Genomic DNA, 24265 nt, shown 5'->3' on the forward strand with positions numbered 1-24265 from the left:
CCTTACTAGTGCCTGGCCTGACTATTACGCCAACTTTCTTGAAAATAAGGGAAACAAAGTTGAATACCTTGATTGTTGTCCATTGAGACAGGACAGACATGATGTCCTGTTCATTACACTATTGTCATGTTCTCATGAACAATTATGTTCCTTGTCCACCGTTTGATGATTTTAAGAACAAAACATTATGTTCTTCTTGTTCGGCATTTGTTTCGCATATGTTTGTTCCATATGTCCTGTCTGACGTTTGTTTCTGTCATGTCTGATCTATCTGTTCTGTTCGATGTTTGTGTCTTCCATGGTTAGTTTTGTCTGTCTTATCTGGTGTTTGTTTATGTTTTGTTCAAACTGTTTGTTCTATCTAGTGTTTGCATCTTCTCCAATTGTTTTGACTATTATATTTGTTCTATCTGCTTATTTTTTGAATACGTTATATCAAAACATGTCAAAAAAATGATGTACCTGAATTTGTTAAAAGATCAACAATTTTAGCAATTTTCGAGAAATAAAATGTGTGGCACAAAGGTTTGGTGAAATTTTCTCAAAATTCAAAAAGAAACAGGGGCGACATTATAATTTTTAGTTCTCAAGTGTAATACCATTTCGCCCGATTCTCTCTATTTTCATTGTTTGTCTTCTCCTGCTTCTCCTAAACCTTCTCCATTTACTCAAAAATCAAAATGATAGGTATTTGGTAGTGCATACCTTTCAGGTAGAACAAAAGTATCAATTCCCATACCCATGTTGTTTACTATTTTAGTTCCATGTTTGTTCATGAATGGAACTAAAATTCCACATGTTGGAAGGCAACCATGAAATATGTGTGTTAAAATAGCAAAGTAATTTTGCTTGAAGTCCTTCAACCAAATAAAAAGGTGTTATACAATATGTCCCCACCATTAACATTTCAAACGAACTAAGCAACAAATCAGTGAAACAAAGCAAAAAACGATTATGTTACAAGACTGTTCAGATTTGGACAGTCGTAAGTAGCAAACACCTAACCTATAGATATTGGAACCATCAACCTTTGCAAAATTTCAATTGATCTATCTAATTGGTCATTCACGGCAAATTGCTTCCTGAAATAGATCTCAAACCCCTTCTAAAAAAGGTGTCAAACAATCTGTCTGTATAATTCTCATCTTAAACAAATTAAGCACTTAGGATTCAAGGTTAACATGCACTCAAATGGCGACAACAATCAGTTATAAAAATCAAGATAAACTTGTGTAATATAACATCAACTATCATAAAGTCCATTCTCCTAACTTTGATAGGAAGAAAACACTATGGCTTACAAAGCAAAAGACGATGACATTAAGTTGATAAATGTCCTCATTTCTGTCAACTATCAAAAGAATTAGTTCTCTTTCATATTGGAAATCATTTATTAATAAGTTTGAAAGTAGGGTTGTTGTACAATGAGAAGCGAGTCCATGTAGCAGAACCTATCCGTTTGGCTCTACCGCCAAGCGGGGCCGATTGAGGGGCAGGCAGGCAGCAACATCTCCTCTTCCTCTTCCTCTTCCTCTTCCTCTTCCTTGGGCTCCACGTGCGACATCCCTTTCATGTATTTCGTCAAACAGATCCTGTGCATGTTCAGTACTCCAAGAAATAAGATATGAATATATGAATAAAGCAGGTCCAATTCCTTCTCTGCAAACACATACAACAGGTATATTTCCAATAGAATCTTTTTCATGGTTCCAATTTCTCAGCAAGCAACAGAAGGTGCTGTTGGAGAAAACTTAAATCAATACTAAATAAACTGTTCTTAAAGCAATCTGCAAGCATTTACATGAGCACTGCACCAATCAATGTCCTTGGTTTTGTTGCTAACACACAAGATCTTGAATGACATATATCATTAGCATTGTTATGAGCTTGCCCAATATCCTATTCCAGTCCCTGAGTTACTGTCCTCCAATATAAAAGTGGCAGAGAAATTAAATGACAGCAAGAACTTTAATCACTTCTGAGAGAGAAAACGTTTTTGCAAAGAAAAGTAAGTTCTCCAAAGCAATGAAACCAGCACCCTTGTAAAGTTACAATTACTTCCTTCAGTTAGTGTAGATTCAACAGAAACTCACTTGAACATGTAGGGTGGAGACTACTGACCAAAGCAGAGAGGGTGTACACAGCGGAGGTATTAAACCAGTTGTAATTTGTTATGCTTTCAGACATTAAACAAACCCCTAATTTAATTAGGGGTCTGTTTAATACCTCCGCTGTATTATGCTTTCAAAAGAGATTTGTTATGCTTTCAGAAGCGTATTGTTTGCTTCTGCAAATCAAAGACAAATAGAGGGACGGAGTGACAGAAAACAAGAGAAAGAGAGAAAAACTCACCTGGAAAAAGCTATTCACGGCAATGGAACTCCTTGCAGCAATGAAATGGGCATAGAGAGCAACAGAGAGAACAGGGAGAAAGGGGTAGAGCAGCGGGCGGGAGGAAGACTCAGAAGAGAGAAGGGGGAGAGACAGAGGAGGAGGAGAAAAAGAGAAAGGGCGCAGCTCGAGGGGTGGAGACGGAGGAGAAAGAGCTGCTCGGAGGGTAGAGACGGAGGAGGAGGAGAGGAAGAGAAAGTGTGACGACAAGGGGAGCTCGGGGTCGGGGGAGGGCTGTTTCGTGAAGCGTGTGTTGATTGTTCCTGTTCGATGTTCCGTCGATTTTACTAAAACAGAACGCGTTCCCTGTCTTCCGTCATCAAACGACATTTGTTATGCATAAGGAAAGTTCTAAATCTTGTTATTTCAACGTCCCACGTCCCAAGGTCTTTCTCACCAAAGCCTCTGTTTTTGTTAAACAATTAAATGCCACTTAAAAAATCAGAACATGCTGGTGCGCATAACCTGCTCCGCCCCTACCCCTGATATTTGATTAAGAAATCAGATTTAATAAATGACATCTGATTGGCAGATATACATAAATATCCTACCATATTCAACTTCAAATAAGATCTAGTTTAAATAATAAATATCCTTTCTTTCATATTTTGAAATTCGGCTAGATTCAATTCAAATTTTGGATTCATAAATGTAAAAATCATATTTTGGACATATTTTGGATTCAGATTCAAATATAATATAACTTTTCTTCGTTCATATTAAATCCAAATTTGAATTCAAATATGTGAATATATGATAAAAAAATACATTAAAAAATGTATCCGATTCAAATCGAGACCAATGACATCCCAAACCATCTCGTTCGTAGTAAACAACTTATGTGCCTTTGCCTATCAAAGATAGGGCTAGCTGGTGGGCCATGGATGCTTTGAGATTTTGGAAGTATGTATCGTCTCTCAAAAATAAAATTTGGCCTCTAAAAAGATTGGACAAATAATATAGTTTCAGAAATTCATTTACTTCGCCTCGTGGCAAATAAGAAAGGGTATCTTCATTCAGTTGGAAAAATTTTCTCGATTTTAGGAGCATTTGTCTTTTATAATATCAAATACATTTTAGTAATATCAACTTCAAAACACGCCATAATGAAGTCTGATCCACCCCGCATCCGGTTGGTCCGGCTCCATAATGAGTCGGATCCAAGGTTGGCCCAACATTTAAAACTCTAGTTTGGGCCCAGACCTGTCGTGACTCAAAAAACCGAGTCCGAGTCGATTACATCAAAATTTTTTTTTAACATAAAATAATATATAAAAATAATTAATGGTAACAAAATATTATAAATATATATATATAAAGTAATAAAAAATTAAAAAATTATTTTCGAGCTCGATCTGAAATTATCGGGCTCACCCAAACGAGCCCAACAACAAGCCCGGCCGGCTAGAGTCAAGTCGGGCAGGGTACGGGTACCCGGCACCAAGGGTGCGTAGGCTTAATCGACCCTTTGTCGCCGGTGAGATCCAACGCTCATCGTGACCGATAATGGATCTGGGTCCACCCAGTAGCCAAATAGGACCCTACCATCTTCCAGTACCTCCCAAGATCCATTGACCATTCAGTTTGGTATCACTCTTGAATAACCAGGATCCGAAACCCGTTACCCGCAATCTCACCCAACCGTTAACAAAGAAAAGAGGGGTTTGTCTCCAGGAGTCAAACTCAAACCCCAAATAAATGAAACGCGGCTCTTCGTTCGCGGGCAGAGCGGCAGATTTTTTAAATACGAAAATTTCACTTCCCGCTCGCCGGAAACGCGACCAAGGGGTGAAAGAGAGAGAGATCTCCGTGATGAGCACGATCCTCTGTTTTTCCAATTTTATCGAAGTCGATCGTCTCCCTTTCCAATTTTATCGGTTCTCTGCGAAGAGACAATGGCCGTCTCTTTTTATTATTCTTCCTGTAAGTGCTTGTCCTCGGTCTCGATTTCCTCCGTCCGTTCTCGGCTCCAAGGTTTCCGACGGAGTCCGAATTTTGATTTGTCCCAAAATCTGTTCTGGGGAGGTTGAATCGGTAGGCATAGGTCGACGGAAAGATGGGATCGGCGACGGCGATCGACTTGAGCCGTACGAAAGTGGCTAAAACTGGTAGTAAGAGGGTGTCTGAGGCTGCTTCGGTGGAGGTGGTTCTCCCCCGGAAGACGCCTTGCCGGGCGGCAGTGATCGCGTCGCGGCCAAACCTCAAGGAGAAATCGATCCGGTTGCCGGAGAAGCAGGACCTTATCGTCTCAAAGACAGATCAGGTGGTTGAGGATGAGGTTGCTGCCGTGAGCTTGACGGTTGATGGCCCTGAGGATGATTCCGGCGTCCCCCAGAGGGGGCTATTTGATTTCATCATCCATGACGAGGATGGAGTTGCTCAGCCATTGGAGATGCTCGAAGTGCAGGATCTCTTCGTCTCTGGGCTCATCCTCCCACGAGGCAAGGGGTCCCCGGATCGTTCTTTGGGCGTTATGTGCGAGGGTTTTGGGCGGATCGAGATGTGGTCGATCTCTGGCTTTGAGACAGGATCGCCAACTGTCTGGGTCGGCACCGAGGTTGCTGAATACTCATGCCTGAAGCCGGCACCGTCTTACAGGAGGCACTTCGACTTGTTCTTTGACAAGGCCTTGCTGTGCGTTGAAGTGTTCAAGAAGCTCTCCAAGTCATTTGGAGGAGACCCAAGAGTAGGGTTGGAGGAATTGATTGCCGGGACCATTCGGTCGTTGACCGTGAATGATAATTTCTCTGGTGGGAACCCAACAAAGGAGTTCATCGTTTCCCAGGGAGAGTTTGTGTTCAATCAATTAGTAGGATTCGACGAAGAGGAGTCCATGATGATGGCAACTATCCAAAATGGCCGTTTCTCTGAGATGCCTGCATTGATTGCATTGCGAGACGATTGCAGACAACTTCGATTTTCGTCATTTAGACCTCCCGGGAGCATAAAGATCTGTGAAAACTCTACTGGTGGTTCAGTTGATGGGGAGATGCACAAGAGTGAGAAAATGGCCAGGTTACTGCATGAAGAGGAGCTTTGGAAGGCGATGAAGCAGCAAAAAGTGAAATCCCGAGGTAGTTCTAGGAAGACTCAGTACTATATAAAGATTAATGAATCTGAGATAGCTGCGTATTATCCATTGCCAGCATTTTATAAACCGTCTGCTCATGAGACTAATGAGTATCTGTTCTTAGAGGATGACGTTTACATGCTCACTCCTGATATGCTCCCTCGGCGGACTTTGCATGATTGGGCTCTCTACAGTTCAGACTCAAGATTGGTTCCACTGGAGGCTGTGCCCATGCAGCATGGAATTGAATCTGATGTGCTCATTTTCGGCTCTGGTTACATGCTAGATGATGATGGAAATGGGTTCTGTGACTACGCAGAAAATGGCGCTGGAGGATCAGATGCAGATGGCGTGAAGGGGATTCCCGTTTATCTCAGTGCTGTCAAGGAATGGGTGATTGAATTTGGTGGGTCAATGTTATTTGTATCAATCAGGACGGACGGTGCATGGTATCGACTAGGCAAGCCTTCAAAGCAGTACTCTCCATGGTTCCAACCTGTTGTCAAGATTGCGAAGGTTGCCATCTCCATTATCAAAATGCTAAAGAATGAAAGCCGGGTGTCCCGCCTTTCTTTTTCTGATGTTGTTAAGAAAGTTGCTGACTTGGACAAGTCTGATCCTACTTTTGTTTCAAGCAGTCCAGCGGCGGTCGAGAGATATTTGGTCGTGCATGGGCAAGTAATCCTTCAACAATTTGCTGAATTCCCCGACGAGACGATTAGAAAAAGTGCATTCATCAATGGCCTCTTGACAAAAATGGAGCAAATGCGCCACACCAAGCTGGTGATGAAGAAAGTGACATTGAGAAAGGAAGCTAATCAGAATCCTGTAGCAAGGAAAACAACGCGGGCAACGATGACAAAGTTGATCAATCGTATTTGGGGTGAATATTATTCAAATTACTTGCCTGAGGAGGACGCCCAGGAAGGGACTCCAACGGATGAAGAAAAGCCAGGAGAAGAGGAAGAGATGGAAGACAATGAGGATGATGAGGATGAAGAGGAGATAACTGATGTAGTGCCAAAAGCATGTGAGAAGCCTTCTCCTTCAATAAAGTCATCAAAGACCAAGCCCACAGCTAGTCAGGCCAAGTGGAAGGGAGCCTCACTTGGAAAGCTAAAGTCTGGTGAATCACTGTATCGTGAGGCAAACGTTCGTGGGACTGCCATTGCTGCTGGTGGTGCCCTGCTGGCAGAAACTGATGATAGGTTGCTTATACTGTTCGTTGAGTACATGTTTGAGAAATCCAATGGCTTGAAGGTGATACATGGCAGGGTCCTGCAGAGAGGCTCTGAGACTGTACTTGGTAATGCAGCAAATTCAAGAGAGCTGTTCCTGACAAATGAATGTGTCGACATAGAACTCGAAGGTGCGAAGGAGACATTAGTGGTTGAACTTCGACAAAGGCCATGGGGGCATGAACACCGAAAGAAGAATGCTGACGCAGATAGACTTGATAGGTTGAGGGCAGAAGAGCGAGAAAAGAAGGGCTTGCCTAGCGAATATTACTGCAGGAGCCTTTATGCACCAGACAGAGGTGCTTTCTTTTGTGTGCCTTATGATACATTGGGATTAGGGAATGGTTCTTGCTATGCTTGCAGTGTCAGAGAGGCTTGTGCTGAACATTTCAGTGTACTTCCTGGAAAGTCGGGTTTTGTTCACAAGGGAGTGCAATATTCAGTCAACGACTTTCTCTACGTAAATCCACAGGAATTTTCAGCAGAGTCAGGGGTGCACAGCGAGAAGTTTAAGGCAGGTAGGAACGTTGGTCTAAGGGCATATGTGGTGTGCCAATTCTTGGAGATAGAAGTTTCCAGCGGGTCCAAGCATGCCGATTCAAAGTCCACAAAGATCAAAGTTCGAAGATTTTTCAGGCCAGAAGATGTTGGGCAGGAGAAGGCGTATGTTTCAGATATCAGAGAAGTATGATTTATTGACTCTTCTTTCTTATTTGGTTTGTGATTTACACTATAGTGTTCTTGGTTGCCAAACAACCACTAGTCTGTCCTACCAGTCAACTTATTGGCGACTAGGCTTGGGCATGAAAGGCCTATTTGGGCGACGAGTTTACTCACTAGGCCCAACTAGTCATTACCTTAATTTCTTTTTTCTTTTTGTATTTCATTAGGTATAATAACTTTAAAGAAGTTAAAAAAATGTTTGCATTTTTGACACTAGATGAGAGAAACTTGACTTTTAAGGTTTAAAATCCGTTTTTGGTCGGAGGTAAGATGAGTTAGATCTGCTTCTTTCCTTCACCGTGATTGCAGAAAACCAAGGACTAGATCTTTAACGTTAAATGAATGGCCAGACATGAATTGTTATGATTCTAGTATCAGCGTGATTTTGTGTCTTGACCTCTTTGAAAAGCTTTAGTTTGATGCTTTTATGCTCTTGTTTTATGCTTTATTTACAAAACAGAGCTGAACTTTCTGCTTCTGTTGCTCTTCAAGGTTTACTACAGCAATGAGACACGAACCATCGCTGCAGAGAGCGTTGAGGGGAAATGCAAGGTCAGAAAGCAGCACAGTCCCCCTGATACGAATACGCTTGCTATCTTTGACCATGTTTTCTTTTGCCACTGTATCTATGATCCTGCCAACGGCTCTCTCAAGGAGGTAATACTTTTTGCTTTCAGCGCCTTTATCGGCTCTTAATGAACCTTAAACTGGTCAAATGTGCTTATCAACTAATGTTAAACTGAATTCAACTACTGGATCAGGTGGCTTTGTTTCAGTAATTTAACAATTGCTGCTTGGCCTTTTTGCAGTTGCCTGTCTCTCTGCGATTTGAGCCCTCTAAGCGCAAGGCAAAAGACAAAGGAAAAAGCATTCAAGGAGAAGAAAGACAGACAAATGGCGAAGATGCAGAGGGAAATATTGAAACATCAGAAAGGTTGGCTACACTTGATATTTTTGCTGGATGTGGCGGTTTGTCTGAGGGGTTGCAGCAGTCAGGTAATTCTTTAAGGAAGAAACCTGTGACATTATTCAGGTGTCTTTGGTGACTGGAATAATAATTTTTCTGTTGTGAATCAGGGGTTTCAATGACTAAATGGGCTATTGAACATGACGCTGCTGCTGCTGAAGCATTCAAACTTAACCACAGAGAAGCACAAGTGTTTAATGAAGACTGCAATGTGATTTTGAGGTGATTTAGCTCTTCTGTGCTTTTGTTTACTTCTTTCTTTCTTTCTAGTAGGTGGTGGGAAGAGGAAGGTCATGCATGTCACGTGTCCTCTATTTCTTTTTGGTAAATATTACGTACCATTAATTGAAATGGAGATTTGGATTTTTTTCCAGGTCCTTAGATGGATTTGTCTATGCTCTTTGATATAACTACATAAACAAAATATGATGAACTCAGACTGGAAGCATGGCTTCATGCCAATACACCTGTTGGGATCTTGAAAGAGCATATGGCATTTCTTTTTTAGTGAAAGTGTTTAAAAGAATTTAGCAAGAACCTATATACTAGTTTTCTTTCTTATGAAATGCTATCTGAGCTTTCCTAACATCTCCACAACATTTGGATAGCATTCTTTGCAGTGACATGAGAGGTTAGTTCAGGAGCATAAGGAAAATTCATAATTTTAGTTTCAAGCATATAAATTACCAGTTTCAAATTCTGTACGTACCGCTACTCATGTATTAGGTTCTACTAACTTATGAGGGCAGCAAAATAAGAAAGCAGAGCACACTTCGTAGAATCCTACTTTCCACAAATGGTTTCAAATTCTTTTTGGCAGGGAAATAATGGAAAGATGTGGTGATAAAGATGACTGCGTTTCTCCTCCTGAGGCAGCTGACCTTCCTTCCAACCTGAGTGAGGACCAGAAAAAAAATCTGCCTCTCCCTGGTCAAGTGGATTTCATTAATGGTGGACCTCCTTGTCAGGTTTTTTATTTTGTTTTGCTGAAGTTATTTGTTTATTTTGTTCCTCATATAGTTCTGGAAAATTGCTGAGTGCTGGTCATTTTTCAAGGGATTCTCGGGAATGAATCGACACAATCAAAGCACCTGGAGCAAGGTCCAATGTGAAATGATCTTGGCATTCCTCTCCTTTGCTGATTACTTCCGGCCAAGGTTCTTTTTGCTGGAGAATGTAAGAAACTTTGTTTCCTTCAACAAGGGGCAGACTTTCAGATTAACAGTGGCCTCGCTTTTGGAAATGGGTTATCAGGTAAAAATGATTTTTGTTTCTAAATTATAAAGTAGTATTTCATCAAGCAGTTAGGGCAATTCTTCAACTACATATGGACCAACTAGTGAATTATAATTGTTTCCGGATTCCTAGTCAATGAACAAGATTGTAACTACTTGTAATAATCAGTTGGATGTCCACCAACAGACGAATATAGTTTCAATTGTGTTGCATCAGCCAGTCTGGTAAATGCTTGTCTAGTGGTGCTCAAAATATGCGGGAGTCCTGATGGATAACATTCTTGGTAAAACAAGCATAAGTCTTGAGGAAGCAAGATATATTGCGAATATTGTGGTCAATGCTGCACAATGTCACATGGGTATGAGTACAGGTGCGAGTATGAGTGCTAGTACAGGTATGAGCGTGGGCATTTTTCAAAAACCTACCGTACATATATATTGTGCATATACCAATCTTGATAATAATAATAATATTTTAGCTAAATAAACACAAATTCATTGCTTATATTTGTAAAGAACATAACACCGGACAAAAATAAAAAACTAAAATATACCCACAAAATATAAAAAATAAGACTACCGTGTTCAGGCCTGCACCCGCGTCGACATGGGTGCATGGCCTTTGAGGTGTGCCCATGTTTCATAGATGCTGCATGTTTTTATAAAAACAGCAGCTTGAAGGTCTCTCTGGACACGTTGTACTTCTTCAGTCATGCATTATCTTGCTAATACTAATTCCTCAAGAAAACTTCAGTGGTTATCCATGATTTAAATTCATCGTGGATGATTTCTCTTCAATGATTCAATCAAGCTTTTGATTTGGAAATGTTTGCCCTGTTTCTTCAGGTAAGATTTGGTATCCTGGAGGCTGGTACATATGGTGTTGCTCAGTCTCGTAAACGTGCATTCATTTGGGCGGCTTCTCCAAAAGAGACATTACCAGAATGGCCTGAGCCTATGCATGTGTTTTCGAGTGTTCAATTGAAAATAAAACTTGGTGAAGGCTCATATTATGCTGCTGTGAAAAGTACAGCAGGTGGGGCACCTTTCAGATCGATAACCGTAAAGGATTCAATTGGAGATCTACCTCCTGTTTCAAATGGAGCATGCAATCAGAATATTATGGTAAGTGAACTCCGGACATTTTTTTCCTTTTTTTCATTCTTAAAAGAGAGCATTTCATCTCATTTTTGTTTTCTTTTCAATTATAAAGTTTGCTTCTAAATATCTCTGCTAAATAATTAGCTTCATTAAACAATGTCTATTCCATGCACTTATCTTTTATGCACACTGTTCCCTTGCGTTTTCTTCGTTTGCAATTTGCACACGTATCTGAGTGTGGTGCTGTTTGGTGATGAAATGCTAAAGAAGTTCCAAAAATCAAACTAGTGATGTTCTAATTCCTTTTTTTAGCACCTTAGCTATCAAAAGTGTGCCTAGGCAGGTGCCAATATTGCAGATATGTAGTGGGCCCAGAATCACTAGGTCCCAATATTGCAACCCGATTTTCATACCATGTGAGAAGTTCTTAGAATCCAATTTTTAAAAACTCGCCAAGTCAACCCATTGACTCACTGACTGGACTCGACTCGGCCTCTACTGGTCAACCCAGTAGGGAGACTCGTCTGTGTGTGAACCTCGGTCTAACTCGACCAAGAGTAACTTAACTCGGCCATGACTCGGGTGGCTTTCACGTTCAACAACCTATCTGGGTCGTAAAGATTCACATGATTTTAAAATCAGTGCCACTCAATGGCAGCGCTGGCAGCCCTGAAAGAAAGAAAAGGTAGCACTTCATGGGATTTGTGTTAGAAAAGTAAGAGGAACCAATGGGTTTCGACGGCGTTATGGGACTTTGTGTTGAATTAAGAGAAACCCAACAGATTTCCCTTCTAGTGCCTTTTTCTTATCTATGGTGACTGGTGAGGGCTGAAAATGCCCTCTTTTCCATTGCATTAACTACTGCACATTCATCTGTCAACCGGATTTTGGCAGGGGCAGGAAATGCATCTCTTGTTGCTGCCAACAATGTCTGCCTGTCCCCTTGCCGATGGAAATGCATTTTCATTTGAACGAAATCCGACACGACCTCCCCCAGCCCTCACAGCCACTATATGCCCAACACTAAGTCCGCTCTCGCCATGGCTAGGTATATAATCCCGCCGGGAAGTCATGCCCTTCAATCTCTAAAATTTCTCTAGCACATTTTCCCCTGCATTTCAAAGTGCTACGGTCTCCTACTATCACATCGAAGGTGGGCTGGGATTTGATGCTGCATCCTAGTGTTTTGGCAGATTTTTCCCTAGAGAAGTTGACCTTGTCTCCACCAGCACAGTCACCTCCCCTCCACAGAGGACACACTCTACTCTCATCAGCTGCAGAACCTCGTCCCCTGTCAGCGCATGCAGCAAAATCTTTTTCTGCACCTCTGCTTGCTGGCCCAACTCATCTTCCCCTGCCGCTGCCTCCTCAATTTCTGTTGCGATTTCTTCCTCCCTTTCCTCTACCTGGTACATGTGCAGCCTTCTCCAGTCCTAAAGTCCAAGGTTGATCACAATGAAAACAAATCCCCCTTCTGCGCTTTTCCCTGATCTGTTCAGGCGTTAAATGCCTGGCTACCAGCTTGGTGCTCATATTCGAACGCGAACCTGCTGCTGCTTGGGTTGGAAGAACCTCCATTTTGATAGGAGGATTCTTGGGATGTCTCTCTGCATTCCAACCTCTGCTGGTCGTCCCCAGTCTTTTGTTTTTCTCTTCCACCATAAGAACCAACTCAAAACATTCCGTAAGGCTGCCAGGTTTGGATGCTTGAACCTCTATCTTAATGTCGTCCTTGAGCCCTCCCACAAACGGCCCCTACAAGTGCTCCTACTGTCCTACAGGCCTCTTTGGACCATATTGTTAAGGTCCCCAAATTGTTCCTGATATTTCACAACTGACCCTTCTGGTTAAACTTCCACAGTTCAACATTATAATCCAGATAGGCTGATGGCCCAAATTTGGCCTTCATCGCTTCAATCAGAACCCTCCCAACTGGGTTTGCCCTGTTGTATCAGTAGCCACCTATACGAGCGAATGGCTAGTCCTTCAAAATGGACAGCCGGATGGCTCACCCTCTGTCCACCGTCGACTCCATGGCATTCAAAGAACTGTTCTGATTTAAATATCCAACTGAGGGGATCCTCACAGAATTTCGGAAAAATCCATGTTGGTTGGTTTCCAGCCGTTGGGACTGCCGCTTCCCCTTTCCCAAGAAGACGAGGTAGGATCGCCTCCCCCCTGCGGCGCTTGCCTGATGCCCCTCTAAGCCATTAGACTCTATTCTATCAGTGGTCGGAGAGTGAGAATTCTTACCTTTGCTGTAGAAGCTCATCATGGCTGCCAACAATTGCTGCTCACTAAGGATGGCTTGAATCCTCTCATCCATCTCCAGATGCCGCTGTTCCACCGACTGGAGTCTACGGTTTACTACCGCCATGGACTCCTCCATAAGTGCTGTCAGGGTGTCCATGGCCATCATGGTGTCGCGCATCGTAACCCTCTCTGCCATCGCCTCTCTCTAATTCCAAATGTTAGCCTTGCGGCTAACAATATTCTTCACAGACCTCACTTCATGCAGACGGACGCCCAACTCCTAATTGAGTAAATTCTTCACTAGGGTTAATCCCCTTACAGCGAACAGAGTTATATACCTGTATTCGGGGTCTGGGTTCAGTTACCCTCAGACCCGATTCCTGTTCCAACATGTTAACATTCCTATGAACATAAGAAAAACTGAAACAGAACCATTAAAACTGCTAAGACTACAGTTTCCATTCGGCTCAAGCGCATAACAACCATTCTGTTCTCGTGTTTTCTAACTCGCCTATGCTATCCTCTCTTCCTGCCATTGTTTTGAGATTTTGGAAGCTTTCCCATCTACATGAACAAGTTGCCCTTAGAGCTCTAATGCCATAAAAGAGTACAGGGATGAAGAAGAAATGGCTATTTATGTGGATTAACTCTCAACGAGTCTATGTCCATGGCCACAAGATCTATCGCACTCTCGCTAATGAGAGGAGAGGTTTCATTTAAACAACTATAACCGTTACAATTCAAGATCTCTTCCTTGAGTTTAGCACATTTACATGATTTTGGTAACAGAAGATTAGAAAGAGAATCTATAGATTTGGCTACAATGTTGGTCTGAAAGACATGTTGGTGTCAAGTCCTTCCCTATCCCTATATTCAACGGTTCGAGCTTGCTGGTGTTTATCTTCAATGCACAGGTCTTCATGTTCAGATTTGGATTGAGATCTAGATCTGATCTCTGCTCTACTAACTATGAACAGTTGAGGTAGCCCTTTTTATTACTAACCATATTGCTCATCCTGTTACTCATATGACTACAGATATCATATATTATGTACATTAATATGTGTACATATATATACACGTATGTATACATACATAACAAATATGTATATGTATCTACGTCACACGGGTGTGGGTGTGATACGGGTGCGGATACTGGGACGGACACGGCAATTTTCACAATTCCCGGATACCTGGATACGGCAAATATAATATTATCAAAAATTATAAATTGAAAAAAAAACATTAAATTAATAGTTCACTATTAAAGTCACAAACAAAACATTGTTTATCAATATCTTCATTCTAGTCATTTATTAGAAAAACAGAAAAAAAAAACCCCAAAGAGAAAGGGAGAAGAGCTCAACTTAACTTAAAATCTGTTTTTTTTTTTTTTGGTTTGGATCAGGTCTAATCCAGACTCGATCCAAAACGTATCTATGCCGTATCTGCACCCCTATCCCCGTATTGACACAAATACGTGGGCCAAATAGGTGTATCCGTGTAACTTAGATATGTATACAATACACATTATAATTATGTATATATGCAAACGTACATATGTACGTGCATACGTGCATATATATATATATATATATATATATATATATAATGTGCGTGTGTGTATTATATATACATATATGATATAACTATATATATATGTATATGTACATTTATATTGGTTACTTATATAATGTAGATAACATTTTATAAATATATTCTACATTATAATATACACACAGTTAACGAGCCATGTGTTGTACATATTATACATGAAACTTGATAATCCCAGCATTTTAAAAAAGCCTGGTGATGCTAAGGTTTTTGAGAATGGCTCTTGTACTTTTGATCGCACAGTTGTTCACTTACTGCAATGACCCTTCATACATCACATCACTAAATTGAAAGAACACACCATAGTGAATAGAGGAAGGTACATTTTAAAATTACTATAGGAAAGGTGAATAGTAGGATATGTATCAATGGGAACAAGCATGAGAAGTATTTGACAGTTAGATCAAACTGCTGATGCTATTACAAGATTATGTGTCCCTAGAGATGCCAATGTGCCACTCTTTGGATTTTGTTCTTCCCAAGATAGAAACCCAATGGTTAGGTTTAACTCTCTTAAATGGCTAACTGGATACGGTTTTTAACTTTTTACATGTTTCCTGAACCCTATGTGCCAGAAAACAAGCACCATATTTTAAATGCACTGCAACTCGTAGTGTTGGGTACATCTTTAATTCTACCATAAATCTAGACCATGTCAGATGTTTGATTTGAATTGGAACTGTTGCATCCATATCTGAAAGCTTTACGCAGTAGATTCTAAAACTTAAGGCTTATTTACAACTTGTAGATTAACCATGTCTGTAAACTTGTAGACAATGACAATCTATCTCAATCTACAACAGTTATTTTACTATTTTGATTTAAAAATGAACAAGCATACGGGTTGTTTCTCTATCTACTTGTTAAAGTGAACTAGACCATGCCACTCATTGTGAGTTGAAGTTATCTGTTTTTGGAGTCACCGGGACCCCTAATTCTATTGTGCACTTAATTACACAATATACCTCAACGTATAATGATTGCTTTAGTTTTTTTCTAATTAGAAAAATGAATTCCCTTAATTTTCTATTTTCTGTTTGGAGCTTTTTCTTAGAAATGACTAGTTTTTATTGTTTTTCTTTTGGTTCGTTTTTCAATAGTATGGAAATACAGCTTCATGGTTCCAGAAACAAGTACGTTGTGAAATGACTACTCTTGTTGATCACATATCAAAGAAGATGAAGGAAATAAACTTGATCCGATGCCAAAGGATTCCAAAGCGACCTGGTGCTGACTGGCATGATTTGCCTGATGAAAAGGTTAATTTTATCTCCTACTAAGGCATAGCATATATTTGAAGAATTCACCTGGTTTGGTTGGTAGGAGTTGGTGGAGTTGATTTGAAATTTTTGGCTAGCCATGCCTTCTCTTGCAAACTTTACAGTGATACACTTTCTAAAGTTTCAAATGTTGCTTTAGAACATCTTACTCAAGCTTCTCTCCTTTGCCATTGGGAAGAAGACTCAATATCACCATTTATTTATGTTCATGTAGACCAATAACCACAGCATTATTCTGAAATTTTCTCTTTTTTCATCTGGTTCAGATAAAATTGTCTTCGGGGCAATTTGCTTATCTTATCCCGGTCGGTCTTCCTAATTCAGCTGAAAGACATAACCAGTGGAAGGGACTTTTTGGAAGGTTAGATTGGGAAGGCAACTTCCCAACTTCCATTACTGATCCCCAACCTATGGGAAAAGTTGGCATGTGTTTCCACCCAGAACAAGATAGAATACTCACTGTTCGTGAATGTGCCAGGTCACAGGTAACACAAAGCATTTTTTCTCAGTTTTATTGTAGTTGACAGTAGTCTAAGACTAAATCACCTTGCTTTAAGCACAAATTCAGCTTCCTTGACATAATGACTTGTATAGCAACTGAGAGAATAGTTTTCATGATTCAGTGAAGGTTCTAAACTTCTGTGCATGAACTTGTTTCTGGATGGTTTGGTCATATCTTGATTGTACAGCTTCATGAATGTAAGCATTTTGCAATTACATTTGTAGAAGCTTATAAGAGCTGCAAATTAGAATATCTAGACTGCTGAAGATTTTCCATTGCCATGGTTCTCTGAAACATAGAATGTGCCTAAAATGGCAAAGTCAGACAAAATTCTGTCAAGGCCCTGAAAAGGCTAATCCGGATATGTCTAGTGCCTAGACTAGTCTGTCAAGATGATCAACTAAAATAAGACTAACAAAAAGTATGGGAACTGACATTTAAAGTGCTGAAGGTAATAAATGACATAAAAACATCCTCACACGCTCATAAACACAATGGCACACACACATATATATGTGTCAACTATATACATAAACATGCGTGACATATATGCTCGAAATCATAGGCACAACAGTAAACATTGAACAAGCATACTAATAGGTTTATAGATAAAAGAGCACATCAGATATATCCATGCATTTAATGTATGTACTATGTACATATGTATGTATATAAGTTATATGGATACTTTAGTAAAGTCCACATACCCGTGTTGCCATACCCTTACCCAAAGTGGGCATTTGGACCCATTTGGGTACTTTTTAGATAGAAACTGATCCAAACTGCTTAATTTTACTCGATTTAATTTTTTCCAACTCAGTTTTCATTCTGTTTTTAGAGTTATAGTTCATTACGATATAATGTTTTTATTTATGTCACTTGTTCTTTTAATTGTTGCTTTTATTTTGATTTTTTATATCATTTTGCACACACACACACACTCACATATATGTCCTGTTGTACCCTGATACTCATATTTTCTAAAGTTGTCGTATCCATACCTGTACCTCTATACCTATGCCCGAACCATATTCATACCCATGTGACTTAGTTAGTTAGATATATATAATAGTGTATGTATATATAGTGTTTGTGTCTATCTATGCACAGATACAAACACATCACATAATCTAGAAACCTTTTAAAGAAGAAAGATACCAAATATTATATTTAGTGGTTGGACTACCTAATCTGTTGATTAGTTTTAAAAATGAATGAAACAAATGATAGAAATGTAGCACCAATATCTGTAACCCGAAAACAACACTCACGCAGGAAGATAGAGAGAGAGAGAGAGAGAGAGAGAGAGAGAGAGAGAGAGAATGAAAACAAGAAGAAACTGAGGAGAAGAAGCCGTAGCCAAAATGTTTTGCACGGCCTCTATTTATAATCTCATTTTCAGAATTCTAAGAGTCTCCAATCGTAGAATCCTAGGAGATTTCACAAGCTCCAAGGACATTAATTACATCATAGAAACCTAAGAGACTTCACATATTACAAGGATATTAACTACAACATAGAATCCTAGGAGACTTCCCATATAACAAGGATATTAACTATAACATAGAATCCTAGGAGACTCTTCACATGTTACAAGGACATTAAATATTTTAACACATTCTACAAGGAGGTGGAATCCTAAGAGACTCCTCTTCAACGTGCTGGTGAAGGATTTATATTTTAACACCCTCCCTCAAGTTGTGCATGGTTTTGCACCATGTACAACTTGCCTTTTAGAAACCAGAATCGTTCCTTTGTTAATCTTTTTGTAAATAAGTCTGCAACTTGTTCATTTGTACGAACATAAATAGGCTGAATTTCCTTGTCTTCCACCTTTTGTCTAACAAAGTGTTGATCAATCTCAATGTGCTTTGTTCGACCATGTTGTACGGGATTAAAGGCAATGTTAATAGCGCTTTGATTATCGCACATTAACATTGATGTTTTAATCTTTTCTCCAATGTCTTCTAGCAAATGTCTAACTCATGTAACTTCAGCAGTACCTGCAGCCATGCATCTGTATTCAGCTTCAGTGCTGGATCTTGCTACTGCCTTTTGCTTTCGACAACTCCAAGACACAAAATTACGTCCAATGAAAATACAAAAACCAGAAATAGACTTTCTTTGATCGGGATCTCCAGCCCAATCTGCATCTGTGAATGTCATAAGTTGATGTCCAGTAGTTATATTTTCACTCTTACCATAAACTAAGCCATCTCCTGCTGTCCCTTTAAGATATCTTAATATTCTTTTGACAGCATCCATGTGAGTATCTCTAGGTGCATGCATAAATTGGGATACTTGATTCACAGCATATATAATATCTGGTCTAGTAAATGTAAGATATTGAAGTGCCCCAACAATACTTCGATATTGCGTAGGATCTTCATATAACTCCCCATCTTGAGCACTTAGTCTTTGATTTAGAACACTAGGAGTTTCAACAGGCTTACAATCAGACATACCTGACTTTTTCAACAAATCCAACGTGTATTTCTGTTGTGTCAATGTGAGGCGATTATTGTGCCTATCAATCTCCACTCCAAGAAAGAATCGTAAATCACCAAGCTCTTTCATTTTGAAGTTTTGCATCATCAAAACTTTAGCTTCTTCTATGTGTTTTTCTGAATTGCCTGTGATAACAATATCATCAACATATATAAGAAGTAAAGTAAATATGTTTTCCTTTCGATAAATGAAAAAAGAGAGTGATCTAGAGGACATCTCCGAAAACCACATTCTTGAATCTTGCAAGAGAAACTGTCAAACCACGAACGTGAGGCCTGTTTAAGTCCATAAATAGATTTTCTTAGTTTGCAAACCCATGCATGAGAGTCTCTTTTCGTGTATCCTGGAGGTTGTTCCATATATACTTCCTCCCTTAAATCACCATGAAGAAAAGCATTCTTCACGTCCATTTGATGTAGTCTCCATCCATATTCAACTGCCAATGATATAATCACGCGAATTGTTCCCATTTTGATCACAGGGCTGAATGTCTCATCATAATCTTCTCCATATTGTTGTGTAAACCCTTTTGCTACTAACCTTGCTTTGTGTCTTTCTATGCTGCCGTCAGGTTTGTATTTAATTTTGTATACCCATTTGGAGCCCACTACGTTCTTTTCGTGTGGCCTCGGAACGATCTCCCATGTTCCACATTCATGCAAGGCATCCATTTCTTCTTTCATAGCCTTTCTCCAATGATGTGATTTTGATGCTTCATCAAATGAAGTAGGTTCTTCCTCCTTGCCAACTTTTGCCATGAATAACTGAAAATCAAGTGATAAAGAATCATAGCTAACCCACCTGTGAATGGGATGACGAATGCGTTGGGATCTTCTAAGGTGGGGCATGTTGTCTTCTTCACTGTGAGCATCTCTGTCCCTTAGTCGTCGACTGTAGATAAGACCCGAATACCGATGTGCATCGTTGCTCTGTTCATTATTGTTTTCGTGATGACTTAATGTCTGTGTTGGATCTTCTTGATTTTCACTTTGAGCCATATCCGACGGTTGTATTGCTCTCTCTGAATCTTCACTTTGAGGCACATCATTTTCTATAACAGGATCTGCATTGAATAACTGTGTACTGGTCCAGGGATCATAAGATTCAATGGTCATAGGCATTTCATTTGTATTATCAAAACTATGTTCATCAAAAATGACATTTCTTGAAGTTTTGATACGTTTAGTTGTTGGATCATAGCATCGAAAACCTTTATATTCATCAGCATATCCAACGAATCTACATTGAATAGCTTTGTCTTGAAACTTGTTCCTCAAGGCAGCATCAACGTGAACATAGCATACACAACCAAAAACCTTCAAGTTCTTGTAATCAGGTTGTTTGCCTAAGAGTGTAAAATATGGCGATTTAGACATCAAGAGTGTCATAGGCAAACAATTTATTATGTATACAGCAGTATGGAAGGCTTCAGTCCACAAGGAAATGGGCACATTAGTATTATGCATCATGCTCATGGCGCTTTCAACTATATGTCGATGTTTTCGCTCAACTACACCATTTTGTTGTGGTGTGTAAGGGCAGGAAATTTGTCTAGTTATCCCTTTTTCACGTAGAAATTCAATAAAATCAAGCGAGGAATATTCTCCCCCTCCATCACATTGAAAATGCACCACATTGGATGAAAATTTAGTTTGAATCATGGCATAGAAGTTTCGAAATATGTGAGGTACTTCTGATTTGTGTTTCATGAAGTAAATCCAGGTGAAACGTGAGTAAGAGTCAATGAATAAGACATAATATCTTGACCCAGACATGGAATCAATAGGGGCTGGCCCCCATACATCAGAAAAAATAGTTTCAAAAGGTTTGGAAGCCCTTTGATTTATATTATGGAAAGGTAAAACATGACTCTTACAAAGTCCACAACTTGAACATTTTTTGACACTTGAAGTAAGAGGTAAACTTGATCTTGGAATGAGACTATCTGTGACAAGTTTTTCAATGAAATGTCGACCACAGTGTCCTAGCCGACTATGCCACAAATCAGACTCCAAAAATTGGTTAGGGCCCCTTACTTTTGATTGAAAATGGCAAGAACTTGGCACTGATGACGCATTATGAGAAAGAGAAAATGTCTTCAATCCTATATCAAAAGTGGATGAATCCTTGGGTAGACATTCCTTGAGGACGTACATATTCCATTGACGCTCCCCTCTAGCGAACATTTTCTTCGTTTGGAGGTCCTTGACATAGACAGAAGAAGGTGTGAATTCAACAGAAGAGCTTGTATCATCAATGAGTTTAGAAATGGATATGATGTTCTTTTTGATATTGGGAGCAAGAACAACATTAGACAGTGATAGAGACGAGGATGACAATGGAATATGTGCATTTCCAATATGTGTAATAGGATGAGATTTTCCATCACCTGTTATAATGCAACTTCTACCGTAATGAGGGGATAAGTTAGTCAATTTACCTGCATTTCCTGTCACATGGGTAGCTGCACCTGAATCCAAGAACCATTCTCCCTGCTCATTTTGCTTTATAGTCATCTTTGAGAATGCGGCCATCAATAGCTGTTGCATATCTTCAGCGGTGGATTTAGAACTTTGTCCTCCTTGTTTATAATCATGTCTTACCCATTTGTTTTTATTTTGAGGATTAAACCAACATTGTGCCTTCATGTGTCCTTTCTTGTTGCACTGAAAACAAATTGGTATTTTTCTTGAAGTATCCAAAGGAGACATACCTTGGTTATGTGGTGTTGGTAGAATGCCACGACCACCATGGTTGGAGTTCTCATGGCTCTTACCAAACTTTACATTCATAGCCAACACATTTTGGGAGTTCCCTTGATCAGTCCTTTCAATGACTCTTTTCATATTCATTTCATGTTGGAGAAGTTTACCTTGTAGTTCGTTGAAGGAAGGCAGAACAGGAAGGACCTCAAGAGCTGTAATAAAAGCATGATAATCATGCCCAAGTCCATTCAAGGTTTGCTGCACCTTTTCCTTATCAGAAATGTTATTCCCTGAGGCAGCAAGTTGGTCTGCGACGGCCTTAATACGCCCCAAATAATCCATGATAGACGTTGAACCTTTGCTCAAATTCTGAAATTCTTTCTTTAAGTACATAATTCGAGCTTCTGATATTTGGGAAAAGGTATCAGCAAGGGTTTCCCATAATTCTTCTGCAGTACAATCATCAGAAACTGAAAGTAACACTTGTTGAGATAAAGTTGACAAAATATACGCAACCAGACTTTGATCACGTCTCATCCACATAGCATGTTCAGGATTGTTGTCTTCATGAACATCAATAACTTCTCCTGCCTCATTTTTTATTTCCTGTAAGACGGATATTGGTGGAGCCTTTGTTGAACCATCGAGATGTCCAAAGAGGCCTTGACTTCTTATGAAAGGCATGATTTGCCTTTTCCAGATCAGATAATTCTCATGGTTGAGTTTTTCGGTAATAAGGTGAGGAAGAAAACTTGAGGACATGCCAAAATGCGAAAGGTTTTCCATGACAGCAGAAAGGAATGGTATATAGGTAGAAGATGAGAGGGAAAGAAGACACGATATAACAAGATGTGTCCTTGGTAAGCAAGAAGAAAAAGGAACAAGAATTGCGCAAGAGAAAAGTAAATTCAGGATAGAGACAAGATGAGAAAAGAGTTCTAACCAGATCAGACCTGTTTGGGCATTTTGTTTGGTAGAGATAACGTAACCTGGCGCTCTGATACCATGATAGAAATGTAGCACCAATATCTGTAACCCGAAAACAACACTCACGCAGGAAGATATAGAGAGAGAGAGAGAGAGAGAGAGAGAGAGAGAGAGAATGAAAACAAGAAGAAACTGAGGAGAAGAAGCCGTAGCCAAAATGTTTTGCACGGCCTCTATTTATAATCTCATTTTCAGAATTCTAAGAGTCTCCAATCGTAGAATCCTAGGAGATTTCACAAGCTCCAAGGACATTAATTACATCATAGAAACCTAAGAGACTTCACATATTACAAGGATATTAACTACAACATAGAATCCTAGGAGACTTCCCATATAACAAGGATATTAACTATAACATAGAATCCTAGGAGACTCTTCACATGTTACAAGGACATTAAATATTTTAACACATTCTACAAGGAGGTGGAATCCTAAGAGACTCCTCTTCAACGTGCTGGTGAAGGATTTATATTTTAACAACAAATACATGCTGAAGTAATTGCCCATGTGTGTGTTTGTGTATGTATTTTGTGGTTTTCAGATATGTTTTTTGGTCGTTTATGTGCAGGGTTTTTCGGATAAGTATGTTTTCCAGGGAACCATAAAAAACAAGTATAGGCAGATTGGAAATGCAGTACCACCTCCACTGGCATACGCACTTGGTTGGAAGCTCAAGGAAGTGGTGGATACAAAGCACTAAGATCCAAGTGCCTAGATGTAAGCCTTTCACAAAAGTAGATGTAATTTGACAATTTGCCTTGTCAATTCTTCTACTTATTTTCTAACTCATTTGCGCATACCAAGCTCTTCTTGTCCTTCATTATCTATGATTGATAATTTGATGTCATGTTACAAGCTGGAAAACCTTTTTTGTACAGGTAACATGTTGTGCAAGGACTCATATATTTGGAATGTGAAATACAAATCACCTAATTTTCTTGCTAAAATTGCCCACGCGTATCTAACTATCCCTTGCATGAGCAATGCAATAACTGCCCCCCCCACCCCCTAAAAAAAAACCAAAAAGAAGAAAAAAAAGAATCTTTAGTCACTATCTTAATTATCAAAATGTTGTATTCTTTCTTGGGAGGCTGTAAAGAAAAGCTTGGTACTTTTATATTTTCAGATGCATACCAAAATCTTTCCAACTTGTTAGCAGTAAAAATAAGTTGGCTGGAGCTCAAATGTTGGTGCAGGTCTGTCAACCTCTGGTGCTCCCAAATTAATTTCAAATTATGAGATGTGCCAACCAAAAGCTTTCCAATTTGTTAGCAATAAAAACAAACTGGCTGGAACTCAGTTGTATTGTCCAGGCTTGTCACAGAACGGCACTTTTGTTCAAATGGTATTCAAACGACTAACTCAAAGCATGATAACAAGATAGTACTAAGCTCATTTGCAGTTTTATCATTTCCAAGCAGCTCCAAAAATGCATCTCCTGCCTCCCTTCAGCTGCTACTCAGAAAGTATAATGTTGCACTAAAGATCCCGATGCCCTAGTTTAAGGCCCACTTAGAAGTAGAGTAAAAGGCTTCATGTCTTTCACTTGGAAGTAGAGTAAAACAGGTTATGATAAGTTGGACACATATGGGCTTTGACCAATTTAAGAGACTAAAGAAACTTTATATTTCAACACACCCTCTTAAACTTGGGATGATTAAGAGACATCATTTTAAGTTTATCAACAAGTC

At 39.7% G+C, this 24265-nt stretch overlaps 1 protein-coding gene and 1 long non-coding RNA gene across 3 annotated transcripts; one reads left to right on the plus strand and one right to left on the minus strand.

Moving 5' to 3' along the window:
• Positions 1-1204: 1204 nt before the first annotated feature.
• LOC126410553 (uncharacterized) lies at positions 1205-2679 on the minus strand. The gene is made up of 2 exons (XR_007574737.1): positions 2353-2679; positions 1205-1592 (listed from the first exon to the last, which is right to left on the minus strand). It is a non-coding gene; the product is annotated as an uncharacterized LOC126410553 (long non-coding RNA).
• Positions 2680-4189: 1510 nt separating this feature from the next.
• On the plus strand, positions 4190-23481 carry LOC116264474 (DNA (cytosine-5)-methyltransferase 1B-like). 2 transcript variants are annotated; one of them, XM_031644740.2, is made up of 11 exons: positions 4190-5465; positions 5586-7384; positions 7915-8079; positions 8232-8418; positions 8500-8611; positions 9210-9357; positions 9446-9643; positions 10471-10749; positions 15693-15851; positions 16139-16357; positions 23143-23481. In XM_031644740.2, exons 1-11 carry the CDS (start codon positions 4448-4450, stop codon positions 23272-23274), a joined length of 4416 nt encoding a protein of 1471 aa, XP_031500600.1. In that variant the 5' UTR covers positions 4190-4447; the 3' UTR covers positions 23275-23481. The 2 variants fall into 2 exon arrangements, with proteins under 2 accessions (XP_031500600.1, XP_031500599.1); XM_031644739.2 differs by having other exon boundaries at positions 4190-7384.
• The last annotated feature ends 784 nt before the right edge of the window (positions 23482-24265 follow it).

Source organism: Nymphaea colorata, chromosome 11 (assembly GCF_008831285.2).
Source record: "Nymphaea colorata isolate Beijing-Zhang1983 chromosome 11, ASM883128v2, whole genome shotgun sequence".
Taxonomy (NCBI): domain Eukaryota; kingdom Viridiplantae; phylum Streptophyta; class Magnoliopsida; order Nymphaeales; family Nymphaeaceae; genus Nymphaea; species Nymphaea colorata.

Bases quoted from the DNA above. Each gene is read 5' to 3' on its own strand.
- LOC116264474 (XM_031644739.2), top strand. From the start codon at position 4,448: ATGGGATCGGCGACGGCGATCGACTTGAGCCGTACGAAAGTGGCTAAA. The intron at 7,385-7,914 runs GTATGATTTATT...TTGCTCTTCAAG, and splicing joins ATGTTTCAGATATCAGAGAA to GTTTACTACAGCAATGAGAC. The intron at 8,612-9,209 runs GTGATTTAGCTC...TCTTTTTGGCAG, and splicing joins GACTGCAATGTGATTTTGAG to GGAAATAATGGAAAGATGTG.